The 21,274-nt window shown below is 38.4% G+C and overlaps 2 protein-coding genes across 3 annotated transcripts in view; both read left to right on the top strand.

The window, feature by feature from the left end:
• wnk4b (WNK lysine deficient protein kinase 4b) overlaps positions 1-3,648 on the top strand; it is a 60,526-nt gene extending 56,878 nt beyond the window's left edge. For both annotated transcript variants that reach the window (XM_053492324.1, XM_053492323.1), the window contains 4 exons: positions 1-126; positions 292-497; positions 1,392-1,483; positions 1,651-3,648. The exon at positions 1-126 is cut by the window's left edge and continues 358 nt beyond it. In XM_053492324.1, coding sequence (XP_053348299.1) covers positions 1-126; positions 292-497; positions 1,392-1,483; positions 1,651-1,653 — 427 coding nt within the window. In that variant the 3' untranslated portion in view covers positions 1,654-3,648. The remainder of the gene's footprint in view (positions 127-291; positions 498-1,391; positions 1,484-1,650) is intronic.
• A 14,712-nt stretch (positions 3,649-18,360) lies between these two features.
• Positions 18,361-21,274, top strand: part of tanc2a (tetratricopeptide repeat, ankyrin repeat and coiled-coil containing 2a) — a 120,624-nt gene continuing 117,710 nt past the window's right edge. The window contains exon 1 of the mRNA XM_053491803.1: positions 18,361-18,607. The gene's annotated coding sequence lies outside the window, so the exon portion shown is untranslated. The remainder of the gene's footprint in view (positions 18,608-21,274) is intronic.

Raw genomic sequence — 21,274 nt, 5'->3', positions numbered from 1 at the left:
AAAAGTGATCGGAAACGTGAGCCAGCCGTGGATTAGCTACACACGCAGCACCTCGTACGCCAGCAGCGACGAGACAGAGAGTGACAACGAGGACATGTGGGAGGAGCTACAGGAACTCCGTGAAAGGTAGGGAAGGAAGGAAGATTAATAAACACCAGACAGACAGACAGACACAATGAAAGAAACAAACAAGTAAAAATAAATAAATGAATCGCATGAAGGAGGAGTGCGTGAATCAATTTTTTTAAATATATAATTCTCTCGTTCTCTGTCTGTCTCTCTTTCTCGAAGACACCTTGGGGAGGTCCAGGCTCTGCAGTCGTCTCAGAAGCGAGAGATTGAGGAGCTGTATGAGAAGATGGGAAAAGTCCCTCCCCCGGGCATCGTGTCTCCGGCGGCCATGTTGTCCAGCCGACAGCGACGTCTCTCCAAGAGTGGAGGCTTTCCGTCCTCACGCAGGAACAGCCTTCAGAGACTCGACATTCTGCCCCCTGCAGGTAATACACATATATACACGCATACATGCACAAACACACACACACACACACACAGACACAAGCATACACACACACTCATAACTCACACACACATACACACACACATGCACACACACACATACACACACACACACACACAAATATATGCATATACACACATGCACACTTTTACACATACACTAACACATACTGTACTCTCACATACACACACACACACACACTTAAAAATACACACACACTCAAAAATACACACACATGCATACTTACTGTATGCGCTCACACTCACACTCTCCCACACACACATACTGTACACATATCCACTCACACACATATACACACACACACACACCCACACACAAACACACTCAAAAATACACACACATACACACTATCACACTTACTGTACTCAAAATACACATACAAACACACACACAAACTCAAAAATACACACACATGCACACATATGCGCTCACACTCAGCCACACACACATACTGTACACGTACACGTGTGTATTAACACTCTTTCTCACACACACACACATCCACTCACACACATATACACACACACACACACTCAAAAATACACACACATAAGTGCACAAACTTACACACACACTCTCTCACACACACATACAAGTGTGTGTATAAGAGAATGGATAAACACGCATGTGCACGCACACACACACCCACACACACACACTATTATATCATGTCCAAAAAAATTTACACCTAACCTGCCGGGAAGAAAAAAAGAAAGAAAGAAAGACAGAAAATGGAAAGAGATGAAGGAAAAAGAGAGGAAGAGCTTAATATTAATGAATTGTATCTTTTCTATAGTGAGTACTATCTCTCTCTCTCTCTCTCTCTCTCTCTCTCTCTCTCTCTCTCTCCCAGGTATTATGAGGAAGAACTCAGTTAGCGGCAGTAGTAACGGCTCTCAGGATCGAGCGGCTAAAGGAGTGACCTTCGCTTCAGACTACAGAGTGGTAAGCAGCCCCTGGTGGATGCACACAAACACACACACACATGCACTTTTCCCCTCAGTTTAGTCCTAAGGTCACAGGGTTTTATTTTCACGTTTTCGTTTATTCACGTCGTGCACACGTGTACTCTGCATGAGATTTCAGTTTTCTCCTCTCTTTGTCTTTTCCAGTGATCCTGTTCCATCGTCCCGGTCAAACCAGCTGACAGGAAGTGACATCTCCAGCCATGTCTTGAGCTGTAACGTTGCTCCAGGTGGAAAGAAAAGGTCCCAGGCCTGCCAGTGTGAGTCTGGATGAAAGGAGTCAGAGTGTGTTCTCTGAGTGAGATGCCAGAGGAGTGGTAGTGAGCATGCTCAGTGTGTGAGAATCAAAACGTTCAGACTTCACGAGTCGTATTCACAAAGAGTCTTAGTGCTAATGCTTAAACCATTAGGTGAAGGGGCGGGGTCCATCAGTCACATAAAACATTAACCGTCATTTGCTGATGCAGTGATGATAAATAATGTCAGAAAAAAATAATTCTAATGATAAAATTGAGAAGCTTTTAGCGCATCACCTGAAGGTCACATGGTCAAACTCCAGTAATGCCATTAGCACTAAACAGACCACGCCCCTGGGTCGGAGGGGCAGAGTCTCGCTCCTGCCAATAATGGTGCCAGCTGTCATTCATGGGTATCTGTGTGGTCGTGTATGCAAAAGAGAGCGGACAGCTCTTCTGTCCATGTGGGTTATGCTGCTCGGTGACGTAGCAGAAAACTACAACGCGAACTCGTGCACAAAGCTGCGTAACATCGCTTTTGAGAAAACACTGTTACCTTTACTTGTGTAACCAGTGGATCTGCAGTTCAGTTAACAAATCAAAAACAGATTTACACAATCCTTATGAAGGGCATCGGACGGAAGCACATCATCAGACTGATTTTTTTTTAGCATGATTTTATTGTTGGGTTTTTTTGTGCTGTCTAAAAAATGTGTTAGATTAGATTTTCTTGTTAAATAAAATTTTTTTTGTTACATTAGACACTTTTTAGATTCCATTTTGTTAATTTATTTTTTTTGTTGGATTATTTTTAAATTTAATTATTTAATGAGACTCAATTTTTTTTAGATTAATTTTTTTTTTTTATTATTTATTCGTTAGATTTTTGTTTTTGCTCAATTTTTGTTACATTTAGCATTTTTGGTTGAAATAGTTCTCATTTCAGGTTAAATTTTTTTTTGTTAGATTAGATTTTTATTAGATTAAAAAATTTGGCCTAAATTTAGATTTAAAGTTAGATCCTTTTTTTCTTTCATCACACCAATTTTTTGGTAGATTAACATTTTGCCTTTTTTATTTGGTAGTCGTTGTTGCTGTATTTATTCACACTTAGGAAACGTTCTATAGTGGCAATTTAATCAGTTATAGTCAAAAGCAAATTATTAAGGGCATGAACTTAATCAATATGTTAAATCATCTACTAAAGCCACTGATTACGATTGTTTTTTATTTTGTCTTAGTGGTTTCAGAGGTTTAAGACCTAATTATAGAGCTCGAAATCTTCTACACTAAAAACAAATAATTAATAAAAGGAAAATCACATATTTAAATTAAGGATTAGGAATTTCCTCTCGAAGAAGTTGAACAAAAATAAATAATGGCAAAAACTGGTATGTTCATGTCAATCTTATTAATGGAGTTAAGTACATTTACAAACTTTATTTATTTTCATGAAATTAATACAAGAGCAAAATAATTGTATTTGTTTGAGAGTAGAGAAAAATTTCCCAAAACTGTGTGTTAGCATCTAATTAGCCGGTCAGCCATTCAGCATTCAGATTCTTTGAAAATACGACTCTTGGTTGGAGACCTGCATGAGAGGAGCCGCTCTAAATACGCTTCATCTCTCGCACTCTTCCCTCACGTTCAGTGTTCTTGTCTGAGCGGAAACAGCTTCACACGACTCAGTGTCTTAAACCAGCAAGCTACAAATTTCTCTCACAGTATCCTGATCACAGATGTGTAACAAAACAACAGCCCCAAAACCACCCATGTACAGTTTTAACTATAATCGTCTTCTGTTGTAAACTATTCTGATAAACATCTCTGATAAACAAGTGGAATGACACACACGCTTTACGTAGGTTCATGCTTCACGTCAAACTGTACGCAACATCCCTGAGGGAGAGCACATGTGTGTGTGTATGCGTATTGAACTGCAGCTCAGTAAAGCCCTTGTAATGGTTTTTATTTTTATTGAATTAATGAACAAATTGGTGTTTTTTATAATTATGAATCTTTTCTTTGACTGTGTGTCAACCTGGGCATTTGTTTTTGTGGATCATATAAGAAATGCCTCTTTTTTTGTTTTAATGTTTTTGCACATTGAGATTTGCACAAAACTGTTTTTTTTTTTTTTTGTCACGTCACATGAATTTTGTCAGTTCTATATTTATTTTATTTTTTAGGAAAAGCTGTTTTTTTTTGGTTTTGAGCCACATCACGAGTAAATAAAAAAAATAATACAAAGATGTCTTTTTGTTATTTTTTAAGTTAATTTTACATAATTTAAAATTAAACATTTTAGTGCATGAATTGATTAATTGATAGATTAATTAGATTAATTTATTTGTTAAATTCACGGCTCACTTTACCTACTTTTTGTTTCTATTTCTTCGTTTCTATTTTTTTTTTTTGTTGCTAATATAGGTTTTAACATTTTAGTCAAACATGTTTTATAATGAACATATTTTTGTTTGTTTGTTTTTTTAACCCAATTAAGCAGGAGAGCCCTTTTTTTTTCTTTTTTTTTACTTTTACTTTATTAAAATCTTCAGCTCAAACCTGAGAGCGCTTCTGGATTGGTAACATTTTTAAACCAATGTGTAGAATATGGTTTTTGTTAGTGTATGTATTAAGTGGGTACCGTAGGTGTTTCTTTCTCTATAAAACTGACACTCTGCACTTTTTCTCTGTATACGTACCTGTACTATCTGTATGTACAACTTCAGTGTAAGCATTTTAAGCCCCGCCCCTTCCTTTGTGCCTAGGCAGTCCTGTAAACGAATGTGATCTGAAAAACCTGAAAACAACATGGTTTGATGAAACTGTGAAATAAGTTTGAGGTTTTTTTAAAAAACGCCTTAAAGGATCAACATTTAGAAATCTGCGACACTGATTCTATTACGAATCCATGCTTATAGAAATATTAATATAATATGTGGAAATATAAGTATAAACACATATAAAAAAGGAATATATATTTAGATAAAGAGAGATGCTTTGCTATGTATATTACTTGCTACAAAACAATGTTTTATTGACATGCAGATATTTTGCCTTTTATGGTGTTTTTTCGTGTTTCTTTCATTTTTTTTTACTTAAATGTTTATTAAATAATGATTGTAAATATTAATAATAAAAATTTAACTGTATAAAATAATTCGTAGTGTGGCATCACGGGAAGGTATTTGAGCTGGACCTGGCACCAGAAGACAAGTAATTAAATCATGGCATGTCATCATTGTTATCCATTTAGGGTTAAATTGTTCTGTGTATGTATGTGTTAGACCCTAATCACACCCTTACATCCTCACCACATCACAGTGCACACATAGGTACAACAGGACCATGCTTCTATTTGGAGTGTTTTTGAGGCATCACACAATCAGCAAGTAAGATGAGAAAGCTAAGAAAGTGATTTGTACGTTTGAATCAATGAACAAGCCGTACCTTAGTATAAAAAAAAAGAACAAAGTCAGACTCTATCTGTAAAAGCGTTCAGCGTTTTTTTTTTTTTTCTTTTCTTTTTCTTTTACTGAAGTACAGTACACTTCTGGAGAAAAACCTAGAATCCTGGCGAGCAAAGCTTTTATTTGCAGAGCTATTTTTAATCCTGCACTGCGTGTCGGCTGGGTTTTATGCAGTTCTTCTTTCTTTTCCTCTTTCTTTTTATGTAAAGCAGAACAGGATCATAACTTCCCCAGACGGACCACAGCACCAGCACCAGGGGCCTCACATCCTGTGCAGTCTCTCGTCCTTCTTCAGGGCTCGAAATAACCTGAATCGACCCTGAATCAACAGAGACTAAATTAGCAGGATGGACATTTATATACATACGTTTATATATGCATAAGAGCCATATTGTTTTAAGTCGAGGTCGCATCAGGTCGCACTTGGGCAGGTAATCAGAGTGGGTTCTTTTAATACTTTTTTTCTTCTCATTCTCATTTTTTTCCTTTTGCTCTCTGGTCTGGTTAGAAAGCACATCGGGCTGTAAAATGATGTAATCCTTTAAACATGTCCATGTACGGGAGCGTTGCCTGATTTTTCCCTCTGCACGTTTTTCGTTCCTCAGCACTTTGCCTGAAAAAGGCCAAAAATGAAGACGCTATTTATAGGCTGTGTAAATGTTCGTGATGTTTGTGTGGAATGGATATGAATACGAATCCTATCTCCCTGTGTTTTACCTGATGGATCGCCAGGAAGATTCGGGCCATGGCATTCCTGGAATTTTTGAAGGCTCCAAAAACGCCACAACAAACACCACACACCAAACGTACCATGATTTACCCAAACATTCATTGATTCCACTCCTTACAATTCATGTTCCTATTGTTATGAAGTCTTTTATTGCACCAATCATAACCAATCTCACTTTGGGAAGCTATTGAAGATGGGCAACATTACCGGCACATTGACTCCAAAATAGATTTTATTATTTATATATTTTTGCATTTGTGGTGGTAAAAGGTCACCGTTCCTCTGTAATCCTACAGGTGGGGCTCTCTAAACTGTCCACACACTGGCAGGCAGCACAGCGTCCTATAATAGAATCACAATACAATTTGAATCAGCATCATAAAGTCTCAGGTTATCTCCTGGTGACTCCCGATTCCTAGTAGCTAAAGAAGAAGTCCTTATTTATCAGATATACATTCACATTCTTTTCGTTGCGTATCCCAGCATGTTAGGAAGCTGGGGTCAGAGCACAGGGTCAGCCAGGATACAGCACTGCTGGAGCAGACATGGTTAAAGGCTTTGCTAAAGGGCCCAACTACTGTATGGCAGCTTGGTGGAACTGGGGCTTGAACCGCCGACCTCCTGTTGAGCCTTAACTTGCTGAGCTCCCAGTGACGTCAGTGAGTGCCTGTTTTCATATCTGATGTCCATTGGCCCATTAACAGATGGTACGTTTCTGCATAATCCAGGCAGATTTATTTGATCATTATATATTTTATCCACAAATGTCTTTTTTGTATGACACATTAAAACTTGTGCTCGATATGTACAGTAACTGTGCTTTCTGTGCTAGTATTTTACTCGGCTACACTGTGAGATCCCAGCACCAGGAGCAAAGCAAGGTTTAATTGTGATTTCCTAAAAGCTCCCAGGCTTAAGTGTCAGTCCTCCGGTATGGTGCACGTGGTCCAAAACCTCTTTAGAAATGTTTAAACTCACTTTTATACACTTGTATTTTATTTATTTCTTTTAATGACGTTATGAAAAAATACAGCTCATAAGGAAGAAGTAGTGATTTAATTTGTGTCTGGTGTGTAGACCTGTATATCATAGTTTACATTACAGTAGGTAAGCCAGAGCAATTAGGTTTGATTTTTGGGGTATTCAATTTTTTTTTTTATTCGATTTGATTCAGAATCACTAACATTTATTGTCTGATTTGTTTCAAGCAGCAGTATTTCTTAAAAATTTTAAGGAATTAAAAACTACATAGGGTATCTTACAAACACTGAAACACTGTGTAACTTGTAAACGATAATCTTGTTTTCCAGGCGATCTTCTTCTTCTTGGCATCCACTATGTTGCATTACCACCACATTCTAGTATTGATCTCTCTTCTTTTTCCATCTAACCAATTAAATACCGTGGTACCTTGTCATATGAATTTAATACATTCCGGAGACATGAACTTAAGGCGATATTTCAAATTACGAAATGCATTTTCCTATTAATGTAAATGCAGAAAATCTGTTCCAGGCACCCAAAAATATTACCAATATTACTAATTTCCAACACTATAAGCATATGTTTGCATATAAAAACTATCAAAACATTTTTAAAAAACATGTAAATGAAGAAAAATATAAAATAAATAGGCATTGAACCTCACTTAACCTTAATTTCTGATTTCTCTTGCCACTGGCTCCTTTACATTTCAGCATTTGGCAAATGCGCTTATCCAGAGCAACTTACAGTACATTTGTATTTTACACAAATTTACACATGTGAGCAGTTGAGGGCCTTGTTTAAGAGCCCAACAGGCACAACTTGGCAGTCGTGAGATTTTAACCTGGGATTTTAAAATGAAACTGAAAGTGGCTTTGTTTTCTCCTTGCTACCAGCCTTGCTAACATTCTTGAGACCCATCGTGCTACATCTTCACTAACACACACAAGCATGAAGCTAAATTTTTGGATAGTGAAATATCTTCTTCACCAAGGAGATATTGCTGATTACTTTTCAAAAACAAAGTGTGTTTTTGTCGCACAGCTGGGTTTGATGTGATCCGAGCCCCTGGATATCAAACCCCATCTCAGTCTCGTCGCCACTTTCATCACAACCCACATTCCCACCATGATGGTGATGAGCTCATCCGAAACTCTCTGAAAGAAGGACACCCACATCTTAGTGTTGATGAAAGCGGGTCGAGGGATGAGAGCAGAAAGTGGACCTGGTGATCGTCCAGCCAGATGTTGAAACCAAGCTGTGATGTTAGTCACACTCGACACATCTGGCACAGATTTGTATGTGGATTTGGTGTTTACATGGGGCACTGTTGGCGTTCCCGAAAAGAAATCTTGAGCAACCTGAAAACCTTCATTTAGATGCCACATGGCTCGTATCTGACTCATTATTGCTTGTAATTAAATAATTCCTCTTTAACTGACAGAAAAACTCAACGTTTGCAAAAGAAACGTCATTAAAATGACCCACGGTGGAGTTCTATTTCCTTCTTCCAGCTCACTCTAAGTCAGGAAATATATTAAAATGAAAGCTTTTATTGATGTGTTGTTATCTGTGAAGGACAGAGCGTAGCCCTGCTCGCTCATTTATCCCAAAATGCCTCTCTAATCTCATTGTGACATTCTCAATTGAAACCTAATCGAATGATGTTCCTCGAGATTCGCACCCTCAAGGCTTTTGAAGAGAACCCTCAGGGCCTTTAAAGATCAGACAGATCGAGGCGTCCATCCCGGAGCCGATGATGTAATCGATCCGTTATTGATCTGCTTTATTGCCCTGAGACGTCACTGTATTCAGCCGGTGTAACAAATTAAACCTGTGGCCTCTCTGGGGTTCGGCGTGCTGTTTGTCTCACGACTGGCTTCATCGATCCTGCTCTCTCTCTCTCTCTCTCTCTCTCACACACACACACACACACACACACACACCTCTGTGAGCAATAAACCAGGTTAAAATCAGTCAAGTTAAAATATTTACTTAAACAGCTTTTACTACAATTACAGTTACATTTAATATTCATGAGGTAGTGCACTTATACTCACTGTTACCGAGGGGAAGATCTCAATTATACACTCATTTATTCAGCATTTTAAAAAAAAGATTAAATAAATATTACAGGAGTTTATTATTATTTTTATTGTTAGTAGTAGTAATAATATAAGTAGTATTGTTTTTGTGCTGTTATTGTGTGTGATGGTGTTGGTGTCGTAAATGCAATTATTGTTGTGCTGTTGTTATTGTGTTGTTGATGATGCTTTTGCTGCTGTTGTGTTGTTATAGTGTTTTTATTGTTGCTATAACATTGTTGTTGGTTGTTGTAGTAGTGTTTGTGTGTTGCTATTGTTACTGTTCTTGTGTTATTGTTGTTGGTGGTGATTGCGGCGGTATTATTGTGTTATTGCTGTTGGTTTGGTGTTGTTGCCTTGTTATTTTTGGTGGTAGTGGTGGTGGTGATTGTTGTTGATGATGCTATTGTTCTATTGGTATTGTTGCTATTGTACTTGGTGGTGCTGTTTGTTGTACTGGTGTTGTGTTGTTATTGTTGCTGTTGGGGTGTTGTTGTTGTTTTCATTGTGTTTTTAATGATGCAATTGCTGTTGTGTTGTTGCTGCAGTTTTGTTGTTGTGTTTATTGTATTGTTATTAAGTTGTTGTTGGTGGTGGTGTTATTATGTGGTTATTATTGTTTTTGTAGCATTGTTGATGTTATTGTTGTTGTTAGTATAGGTGTGTTGTTATGGCATTGTTGTTGTTATTGTGTTGTTGGTGTGTTGTTATTATGTTGTTGTTGTTGTTGTTTTGCTGTTGCAAATATTGTGCGGTTTTTATTGTTGTTGTTATTGTGTTGTTGGTGTGTTGTTATTATGTTGTTGTTGTTGTTTTGCTGTTGCAAATATTGTGCGGTTTTTATTGTTGTTGTTATTGTGTTCTTATTGTTATGTTGTTTTGTCATCTTTCTATAAATACATTCCTATGACTAACACACATTCTCTGCCATTAGAAGGCGAGAGTTTTCAGTGTTTTCAGTCTTGTATCCGATTGTGATGAACTGACGATCATGTCCTTTACACTCGGTTTATTTTCACTCGCAGAAAGCTTCCTGCATGCTGGTTTTCTCTCCAGGACTCGAGTAGTTGAGTGGTAATGAATGTGATTTCCTCACACTCCTTTGTGGAGTTAAAAGTCCTCATCGCTCTGTTGTACGGCTCCTCACACATTCCAGACTCGTCTGTGTTTGAAATGGAGATCCCACTTCGATTTGCCCCACACTGTGATATTTACTTAGCGTGACTTCCTGTGTGCTTTTCCTAACGCCGCCCTGCCAACAGGCTAATAAGAGTCGCTAGCGCTCCAAGCCCTTGTCTTCCTCAGCACCCCTGAGACTCGTCTCTAAATCGAGGAAGTCCCGACTCTCTTAGCTTCCTCCCACCGTGGCCAAATGAAGGACTTGTCTTAAGGTAGATTAACAGATAGACCTCGGTGAGGGTGGAGGAGTCAGACACGCAGCCATGTGAAGAGAAATCCAATTTCCATTATTGCACCGTGGCACTCTTGGGGCTCATGGGACTAAAAATCAAAAGCAGCCCACAATGGCAGACTGAAGATAGCGAGGTTAATAGTGTGTGCGTAACGCCTCTCACAGACGACCGACACCTCGAACCTTTCTGCTTGTTTTCTTACACTCTGTAGACGTCAGGACAGAATGCAGCACTGAGCCTGAGTGAGACAGAGATCGTTTTGTGATGCAGGTTTGGCGTTTATTGACGTCTGAAGAGGTCCAGAGGAGACAGGCCCATCCATCACGTCTCAAACCCTAGTCACAGGGTCGTAAGCAGAGAGCCTTTTAAGCTATAGCGAGCTATGGCTTCTATATGATGCTAATGGAGCATCTGTCTCTTGGTTACTATTTTGGACAAGTCTCAATAAATGGAGATTAAGGTATAAGACAAGGGGGCGGAGCCTCTTAAGTAGGGTTAGATTTTGTTTAACTCCGTGCTAATTTTTTATTCCAGCCTCAGATTCAGACACTTTAATTGTCTACACTTCCATGCGTTCCAAACTGCAATTAGTTCCAGTTTATTGTTTATAACACAACCTCACAAAACAGTTACTATGTCTGTCTTTCAAGCAATTGATAGCAAAATCTTGAAAGAAACAGTGCAGCACCTCAAATCGTCAACCCGCGACCTTGACTCACTTCCTACATCTTTTTTTAAATGTGTGTTAAACTGTTTGGAAACAGATTTATTAGAAGTGGTGAACACCTTACTTCTTTCTGGGACTTTTCCAAACTCTCTGAAAACTGCAGTTGTTAAGCCACTGCTAAAAAAGAATAATCTTGATAACTTCGTATTAAATAAATACAGACCAATATCAAATCTTCCTTTTACAGGTAAGATTATTGAAAAGGTTGTCTTTCATCAGGTGAACAACCATTTAAACTCAAATGAATACCTAGACAGTTTTCAATCTGGTTTCCGAGCGCATCACAGTACATTCGAAAAATATCAGTGTTGGTACTGCTAGATCTCAGCGCTGCGTTTGACACTGTCAATCATAACATACTAATAGAAAGACTGGAAAACTGGGTCGGGCTTTCTGGGATGGTACTCAAATGGTTCAGGTCATACTTAGAAGGAAGAGGTTATTATGTGAGTATAGGAGAGCACAAGTCCAAGTGGACGTCCATGACATGCGGAGCCCCACAAGGCTCAATTCTTGCACCGCTCCTGTTTAGCCTGTATATGCTACCTCTAAGTCAGATAATGAGAAAGAACCAAAATCACAGCTATGCTGATGATACCCAGCTTTACCTAGCCTTGTCTCCTAATGATTTTTGCCCCATAGTCTCCCTCTGCAAATGCATTGATGAAATTAACAGTTGGATATGCCAGAATTTCCTTCAATTAAACAAGGAGAAAACTGAAGTCATTGCATTTGGAAACAAAGATGAAGCTCTGAAGGTGAATGGATACCTTCACTCTAGGGGTCAGATAATTAAAAATCAAGTCAAGAATCTTGGGGTGATTCTGGAGACAGACCTTAGTTTCAGTAGTCATGTCAAAGCAGTAACTAAATCAGCATACTATCATCTCAAAAACATTGCAAGAATGAGATGTTTTGTCTCAAATCAAGACTTGGAGAAACTAGTCCATGCCTTTACTACCAGCAGGGTGGATTATTGTAATGGTCTCCTCACCGGCCTTCCCAAGAAGACCATTATACAGCTGCCGCTCATCCAGAACGCTGCTGCCAGGATTCTGAGTAGAACCAGAAATCTGAGCACATCACACTGGCTTCCTGTAACATTTAGGATAGATTTTAAAGTACTTTTACTTGTTTTGGCCTAGGACCTAAATACATTACAGATATGCTCACTGAATATAACCCTAACAGACCACTCAGATCGTTAGGTTCGAGTCAGTTAAAAATACCAAGGGTTCACACAAAACAAGGGGAGTCCGCCTTTAGCCATTATGCTGCCCGCAGTTGGAACCAGCTTCCAGAAGAGATCGGTTGTGCTAAAACATTAGTTACATTTAAATCTAGACTCAAAACTCATCTGTTCAGCTGTGCATTTATTCAATGAGCACTGTGCTACGTCCGAACTGACTGTACTATTTTATGTTTATCTCATTTTTTAAACTGTTTTATTTTTATTTTTAATTATGTTTTTATTAGTTTTAATTAGTCGTTTATTTTTATTTTTAATTGAATTTTAATTAGTTTAAAGTTTTGTTGCAAACTGCATTTATTTTTATTTTAAATGAAATTTAAAAGTTTTTGTTAAAATGCCTTATTGCTATTATCTTTTATTTCATTTCATGTTTATTTTATTTTCTTCAATGTAAAGCACTTTGAATTACCACTGTGTATGAAATGTGCTATACAAATAAACTTGCCTTGCCTTGCCTATAACTTATATATGGCTTCAACTTGTTCCTGTCACATGTGATTTCACAATAAATGTACTGTATAGAGACATTTAGAAAAAAAAAAACTTCCAAAGAAGGAGCTTGTTAGCTAGTACACCTAGCATGCTTTGCTAATCTAATCTCAGGGCAAGGCTGGTGATGCACTTAAATTTAAATGACACTATTGATTGGTTAGAGCGTTGTTTCAATATGTTTCATTATTTTACTTAAATGTTTAGCTCCTGCTGTTTCTTTGTGCATAGGCATTGTGTAGAGGTGACCACACTAAGGGACGCAACTAAAAACACAAACTCAAGGTTACACACACACACACACACACACACACAACCTGGAATTAATATAGGACTAAACATAACACAAAAATATAGTTAGCTTTTGATATTGAAGCAAAGTTTAAGTTAAACCGGGACTTAATTTTCAGTGAACGGAGGCATAAAAACAGGCGACTCTTAGCCACATTTGAATGGTGCAAACATTTTAAAGAAAACCGTGTGTCTATGAATGAAGATCCCGGCCCTGTTGGCTCTGAACCCACTGCGTTCGGTCCTGTGAACATTCAGAAAGTGGAACGCCTGATCCTTGAAAATCGATGTATAACTTGTCATTTGCAGTAGAAAGAGACGTACAGTATCGTTCTGTGGAAACTGTACACACAATCATTCACAAACATCTATGCTGGGAGTAATCCATCGTACAGTCCTGACCTCACTTTATTGAAGAGGTTCCTGGGAGGCCGGCGTTTTAGACATAAAGCAGGTAGCCTGATTGTTGCTCTGGTGTACTGAAAAAACTTTCTACCTTGATAGTATCCAAGCACAAGTGAAACACTGGGATAAGGGCATTAATGTAGCAGGGGATTATATAGAGAAATAAAGACACTCATAAGTGTGCAATCAAAAGTCCCACTTTGACTGTCTAATCAGAGATTGATTTTATGGTGTACTTTGGATATAGCAGTTTAGACATTGTGTGTATGTAAATTAGTTTTTGATTGCGTTTTCTGTTATCCGTGTGGAAGCTCAGGACCTAGTGTTTACACAGCATTCTGTAAAATCTGATAAAATGAGGATATGAGGAACATCTCAGGAATGTGTCCACCTTCAAACAGCATTTAGGCTAGCTCTCACAGGCCTAATTTTAGAATTTTCCAGGGACGTTGTTGTCCAGAGAGATGCCACCGGGTTCCTTTGTCTCGAGACGTTTGTATCTGGGCAAAAGTGGAAAATTCCTGGTAGCTGCTATCTTTAATTTCTGTATGAAGGTTCTGTGATAAAGCCCAGTTTGCTTGGAGATCCCTATCACAGCCCTGACAAACCTAGATAACGTTCTGCTCTGTTCCCATGTAAAAGTGTACACCAAAACAACACAAGCTTCTCTCAAAGATTTTTGCTCATGTTTACATTTTTCTGTCTGTGGAAAATAAGTTTTTTTTTTTTTAAAGTTCTCATATATTGTCATTAAACATGCTCGCGTCTCTTTGTAAAACCGTCTCCCTTAATGCCACACCTACAATTACATTTTAAGCCGCTATTGCTTAACTCTATATACAGTAAGACGGAAGTGATATTAGTTTTATTCTGTGTGTAAAGTGCTAAATGGGAATAAGGTGAGTAAAACAACCGTCATGGGGTTCACAAGGAATTTCCAGACACGTTTAAACACGAACAAAGACAAGAATTGAGTTATAATTGAGTTGTGCGCAACCACCACAAAGATAAAAAAAGGCACACACACACACATACTGTACACACACTCTCATTACCTTCAAGTAAGTGCACACTTATGACTGCCTGTAATTTAGCTAGATTTTGCAAAGTCATTGCATCTCATTAAACACAAATATAAATAGAAGAATTTTGTATTTTATCATTTATATTTTATATTATGTAATTTGACATAGGTGGCACGATGGCTTAGTGGTTAGCACCGTTGCCTTGCACCTCCAGTGTCTGGGTTCAATTCTTGCCTCTGGCTCTGTGTGCGTATGTTCCCCCCGTGCTTGGTGGGTTTCCCCTGGGTACTCTGGTTTCCTCCCACAGTCCAAAGACATCCAGATTAGGCAGTTTACAAATTGCCTGTAGTGTGTGTATATGTGTGTGCCCTGCGATGGATTGGCAACCCGTCTAGGGTGTACCTCACCTTATGCCTCCTGGGACAGGCTCAAGGCTCCCAGTGAATCTGTATACAGGATAAAGCGGTGCAGATGATGAGTGAGAGTGAGTGAGTAATGTGACATTATGACACTTGTACTCATACAGGAGTTAAAAAATGTTCTTATAAGTAAATAAATAGTAAAGCCATATTAATATTAATAAAAGTCACGCCAACTTAGACATTGTTTAAATATATCATTATTCCTGAGGAACATTATTTCATAAAATGATCACAAAAAACCTTCTTCACTGAACAGCACTTATTTATTTATTATAAGAACAACTCAGTTATTTTAAAAAAGTATAATGTTTAGTCATAATCAAGAAATATGCTTTTATTTGCATGTATCAGTAAGCTCTGCCCACTTCACCATATGTTTATCATTTACTGTAATAATGATGAATATTTATAAATATCCCTACATGACCACATTTATGAGCAATTAATTACAACACCTTAGTGTACACATAAATAGCATGTTTTTCTGTTAATATTTTAGTTAGCTCCACCCACTTCTGTTAAAACACTTCTATGGATAATGTACAGAATATATTTTGTGTATTATTATTGTTGTTGTTGTTGTTGTCGTTGTTGTTGTTGTTGTCGTTGTTGTTGTTGTTGATGATGATGATGATCATCATCGTCGTCTCATCGTCTATATCCCTGTGCAGGGTCACGAAGGGCCAAGAATCTATTCCAGGAGACTTTGGGCAGGGGTACACCCAGGAATGGGTGCGTTAATGGTGTTAACTATAATTCTTTTTTTGCATGGGAAGAAATAAAATGAATTAATATTCAAAAACAGAAATAATAATAATCATTTTGGTAAGCTCCACCATCTATATGATACACATCATAGAAATTATTGTATTATGTTCATCATTATCTTTAAACATTTTTACAGTACATATTAGCATTCATAAACCCATTTCATCATATTCATTTAAGGCAAGCCCCGCCCACTAAACAAACATGGTATGGTATGATCAGCGTTCAAGTTTATACTTAATATCTTTTATAAATATAATCTATGATCACCACTCAAAAAACACATTAAAATAGTTACAAATGTCAATTTATCGCCTTGTTAATGTTTAGTAAGCCACACCCACTATACATTATCTATACATTATGTACTGGATAATAATTATAAAATATTATATTATTTTCCAGAAGAGCTATAAACTTTCCTAATGACTTTAATAGATTAAATTCAATCATTTAAGTCAACTAAACAACTCAAGTTAGAGCGTATAAAAGAACTCATGAATAGGCTACATAATCAGCTAATAAACTTTTTAAGTTAAATTAAATTAAAATTTGCTAAAATGTTCAGTTCAGTTTTATTTATTTATTTTTGTTATTTAATCACAAGGTGTAGAAAATGGTCAGTGCTTAGCACAAATGAGTACACCCCAACAGATCTGGCAGAAAACCTTTACTTTCCTCTCAGAATCAGCATTGTCTATGGGACACTGCACTACAAGTTTGTGGGCCATTGATTGTAAACAAGATTTTGCTAATTTGTACACAGAAAAAGTATTTTTCCTAAAAAATTAATTTAAAACCATGTTGCAAAAATTAATACACCCCAATGAAAGTCTTAGCAGCAAACCTTTCGGTTAAATCGGTCAGAATACTGTAGCAAAAGTGATAAAACAATTTAACAAAAATGGAAATGCAACCGTCTCACAGCGATGCCCAGGCCGTCCACAGCAGTTAACAACCCAACAGGAGCGTCTTCTGATGAGAAGAACATCTTCATGCAAGTTCACTGCAGTTAGCTAAGGAAGTAAAAAGCCAAACTGGGGTAATTGTACATGCATGGGTGTCGTCCACGAAGGAAGCCCCTCCTGAAGGCCAGGCACAAAAAAGCCAGCCTAGAAAGTCCAAGATAAACTGATGGCTTTAAAACTGTATGGCGTTGCAAAGGTGAGGAGTACAAATAAAAATGCATGGTGCCTACAGTGAAACAATGGTATTATGATTTTACAGATGCACTGTTCTATATTGAAAGAGAAGATGTTACCATCACTCTGTGTCCTTGGGCGCTGTGCACTTTTCCAACATGACAATGATCCAAAACACACATCTGATGCCACATTTACATTACTAAAGAAGAACAGGGTGAAAGTAATTCAGTGGCCACGTATGGCCAAGGTATGAACACCCATGGGGAATTCTGAAGAGACAAGTTGAGCATCACTCTCCATCCAGCATCCAGGCTCTTAAAGAGGACATTTTTGAAGAATGGAAAAAGATAAATGTTGCAATTTGTCGCCATCTTGTTTATGCCATGCTTAAAAGACTTGGTACAGTCCTTACAAATCATGGAGGTCATACAAAATAATAGATGTAGTAGTTTTTGTTGTGGAGTGTATTAATTTTTGCATCAACTAATTTGAGTAAAACTTAAGATTTTGTAACTCAAGTTACATTATTAACCTTACTTTTATGTAATGAGCTAAACAAATAACAAATATTCTATTAAACTCAGTTTTGTCACAATTTCAGAAATTGTCCCTGTGTACACTGAGATGTTGATTAAGATCTTACCTTTCAAACGGGGTACACTTATTTATGCTAAGCACTCTATATAAAATCAGATTATGAATGTTTCAGCCCCGCCCATTATACAATCAACCAATTCAGTTTCAAAAATTCAATTAAGTGATTAAATTATAGGTGGCATGGTGGCTTAATGGTTAGCACTGTCACCTTGGACTTGGGTGTCCCCCGCCTCGTCCCCTAAGTCTCCTGGGTTAGGCTCCAGGTCCCCGCATCATTTCAATTTGGGGGGGGTCAGGCCATAGCATAATATTCTCACTATAGGCACAAAAGCACTGACTTTGCACAATAATATGCACAGGGGTTTTAACCTATTTGTATTAATTTTTAATTCTTGTATCTTTATAGGATTGTTTTTACCTTATTTTACTCATTTTTAGATTTTTAAGTATTTGTATTATTTATCTATCAAATTAGGTCTGTACAGTATGTATATATACATATATGCAATCATAAATATATACTCATAGATATATTACAGCAAGTCCTGCCCACTATCATCTATATTATTATTATTATTATTATTAATAATAATATATTTAATGTTAGTATTAATACTAATGAACATGTACGTTCATATTAGTGTTTAAAAGTTTTAGTAAGCCCCGCCTACTAGATTTATATGAAGAACAGTATAAGGAAGAGCCAATCAAAAACAGGCTGCCCATATATTATGAATAATGCATAAGGCCACGCCCACTAGTACTAGCAGTCCCTCTCTCTCACACACACACACCCACAGACGCACACACACACACACAGAGAGGTGTTGGTGTCGGTGCGCAGCTGCTCCTCCTGCCTGCATGGCGCGGTGCTCGGCGTCGCTTCCTCGGGGTCGCGCAGCGCGCGTTCGTTTCGGAGCCTCCTTTTAAAACGCGGACTCGGAGAGCAGATGAAGGGTTTCTCGGTTTATTATTATTAATAATTAAAGATTAATAATAATAATAATCTGCTCACACACACACACACCGGAGCGCGGAACACGGACACGGAGGAGAGTGCGGAGGTAAGAGCAGGTCTGAGTGTGTGTGTGTGTGTGTGTGTGTATTAGTCCTCTCCTCTGCTGCATTACTCCCATCATCTGATTCCTGACACTCAGGTACAGCCGGAAGTGCCTCATTAACGGCTCCTTATTAATGTCGCCTTATTAATGATTAATGTCGCCTTATAAGCGCCGCGCGTGCACTCCTCTTATCGCGGCTCCACGTCGGCGCTACATTGTGTGTGTGTGTTTTTTTTATAAGCAGGAATAACACAATCCCTCGCTTCCTTCCTTTCCTCCTGTGCGCATTGGCACTCCGAGCTCTATCCCTCCTCCTGCTCTATAAATAAACATCAGTAACCTTAAATAAACATCAATAACCTCCAGCGGTTTTATTTAATAATAGAGCGAGAATAAATATAAACATCTGAGACATAAAGAGCTGCACGAGCTCATTTTCCTTTTATCTTTGTGTTCTATTCACCCTCTTTATTCTCACCAGCCCTGTATCAGTGATTCATGTGATTATGACTTATTGTAAAATCTCTCTCTCTCTTTTAAATACACACACACACACACACACACACACACACACACATGAGCATTTTATGAGCATTTCCATATGCATGCAGCCTTAATGCACTATATTCAATTAAGTAACAGTAATGCAAATGAAATTTCTATGTAACTCAGAGAATTGTTGTGCTTCTTCTGGTTGTTCCTTCCTTGGGCTGCCCCCCCATTTCCAATGCATCACCACGGCAACCTATTTGTTAATATTTTTTGGATGTGGCGCAGGTTTTAGCCCTCACTCCTTCCCTGATGCAACCCTATCTTAGTTTATCCCCGGCTTGCAACTGGCACTAAGGGCACACTGGTTCATAGAAACCACTACCACTTAGACTTGATTCCTTAACCAACCATGCAGGACTGCACGCTATCTATCCACAAGGGGGCGTGAATAGCGAGTTTCATCGCATTACGATCTTCCATCGATTTGATGTTTGGTGATGCGACAAAGCATGTTTTACATGTCCATATCCAGGATACGATAGGCTAGTTTACAGTATGTCTTTTCATCTATAGCATGCTAGCAGTGTTGTAGCAATAGTTAGCTCAGGAGGCGTGTGTAGTATACGCCTGGTATGGTATGTAAAGTTTACTAGCTGAAACGATGTCACACACTAAGCGAACATTACGTACGATAACTGGCATACATCAAAAAAATATCCAGGTAAATCTTTTAACGCAAAGCTTAACAAGTGGACCGTACGTTAGCAGACGTAGCTAGTATGTCGACTGAACGTAATCTAGCTTAGAGGTGTGGATCGTCCCCTCTGAATTGAGCTAGCAAGGATTGTAGTCTGTGTGTACTGTGTTTTTACTCAATGGTGACTGAGAAGAACTGATTCGAGGTTCTAGCTCCGTACTGATGTTCTGCGTGTTCTTCTGTACTGGCTGTAACAAATGCTTCACAGGCTGCTGGGGAAAAGTGATTAGGGTGGAACGGTGCTGCGGTCAGGCTTTGAAGGCCCTGATTAAAGGGCTTGAGCGAAAATCACTTTAGCCGTGTGGGTGTGTGTCTGTGTGTATGTGTGTGTTTGCGCACATACACCCCGGCTAGGCTGCGCCATCCATCCAGGTCTGGAGGTGTCGGCTGAGGAAATAACCCAATCATAATTTAGAACTGCAGACTCATGGTTCATTCTGTGTATGTGTGTGTGTGTTTGATACACTTAGGATGAACAGCCTTCACAGTACTTAGCTAAACATGAGTGAGTAAATTACCCCCTCCCGCTGCACTTACACTTGAAGTGGGAAGAAGCGTATTTTCTTTAAAAGCAGCTTTAGAAAGAGATTTAATTTGAGAAGGATAGCTTTTTTTTCTAGATGTAACCCAGACATAGACTTAGATCTGTAATGATTGAGCCAGAACTAACAGTGCTGAGTGTAGAATTCTGTGAGCAGAATAACATTTATATATAAACTAATGCACTTATGCCAGTGTGTAACTAGTGCTTGGATAACATTAAGGTAGAAAGTTGTTGGTTCTTGGTACTTTGGAGCCATGATCGGACTACCTGCTGAAACGCTGGCCTCCGAGGAACTCCTTTAAATGCTAAAACATGGAAATGGCATGTGGTCATGTTGGGGCGAGGTCAGGACTATAGATGGGATGTGCAAGCAGTGTTGGTGAATGGTTGTGTGTAGAGTTCCCACATGCGTCTCTTCTGCAAGTTGGTGACAAGTTATCCGTCGGGTTTCATGAATGAGGCGTTAGTGGGAGATTTTTTAAAACGGTTTCACCGTTCTCACCACCATACCGTGCTTCAAGTATTCTGTAAATGACAATCATCTGTTTTTTTACACATTTGTTCACAAGTCCGGGTTTGACTTGAACATGCCGCTTCAGAGGCTTCGTTCTTGTACTTTGTGTTGCACTTGAGGATTTTGTCGTCAAACACACGACAGGAGAAAATGACAGTCATCTACGCAGAGCTGATTGCTTGAGAATAATCGCAGCTGCTTGATCCCGTGTCGGATGTTGTGTTTTGGGGTAATTTTTTTAACGACCCACCTGGATCCTGTGTCTTAATCATGGAAATAACATTGTAAACGTTCCTCTCATCAGCCTTATCGTTTTTTTGCTTTTTTCTGCCGACTCTAAGAACTACACCAGATGCTCCGTTT

The sequence above is a fragment of the Clarias gariepinus genome, chromosome 3, assembly GCF_024256425.1.
Source record: "Clarias gariepinus isolate MV-2021 ecotype Netherlands chromosome 3, CGAR_prim_01v2, whole genome shotgun sequence".
In the NCBI taxonomy this organism is placed as follows: Eukaryota; Metazoa; Chordata; class Actinopteri; order Siluriformes; family Clariidae; genus Clarias; species Clarias gariepinus.
This window is presented reverse-complemented; position numbering and strand designations above follow the sequence as displayed.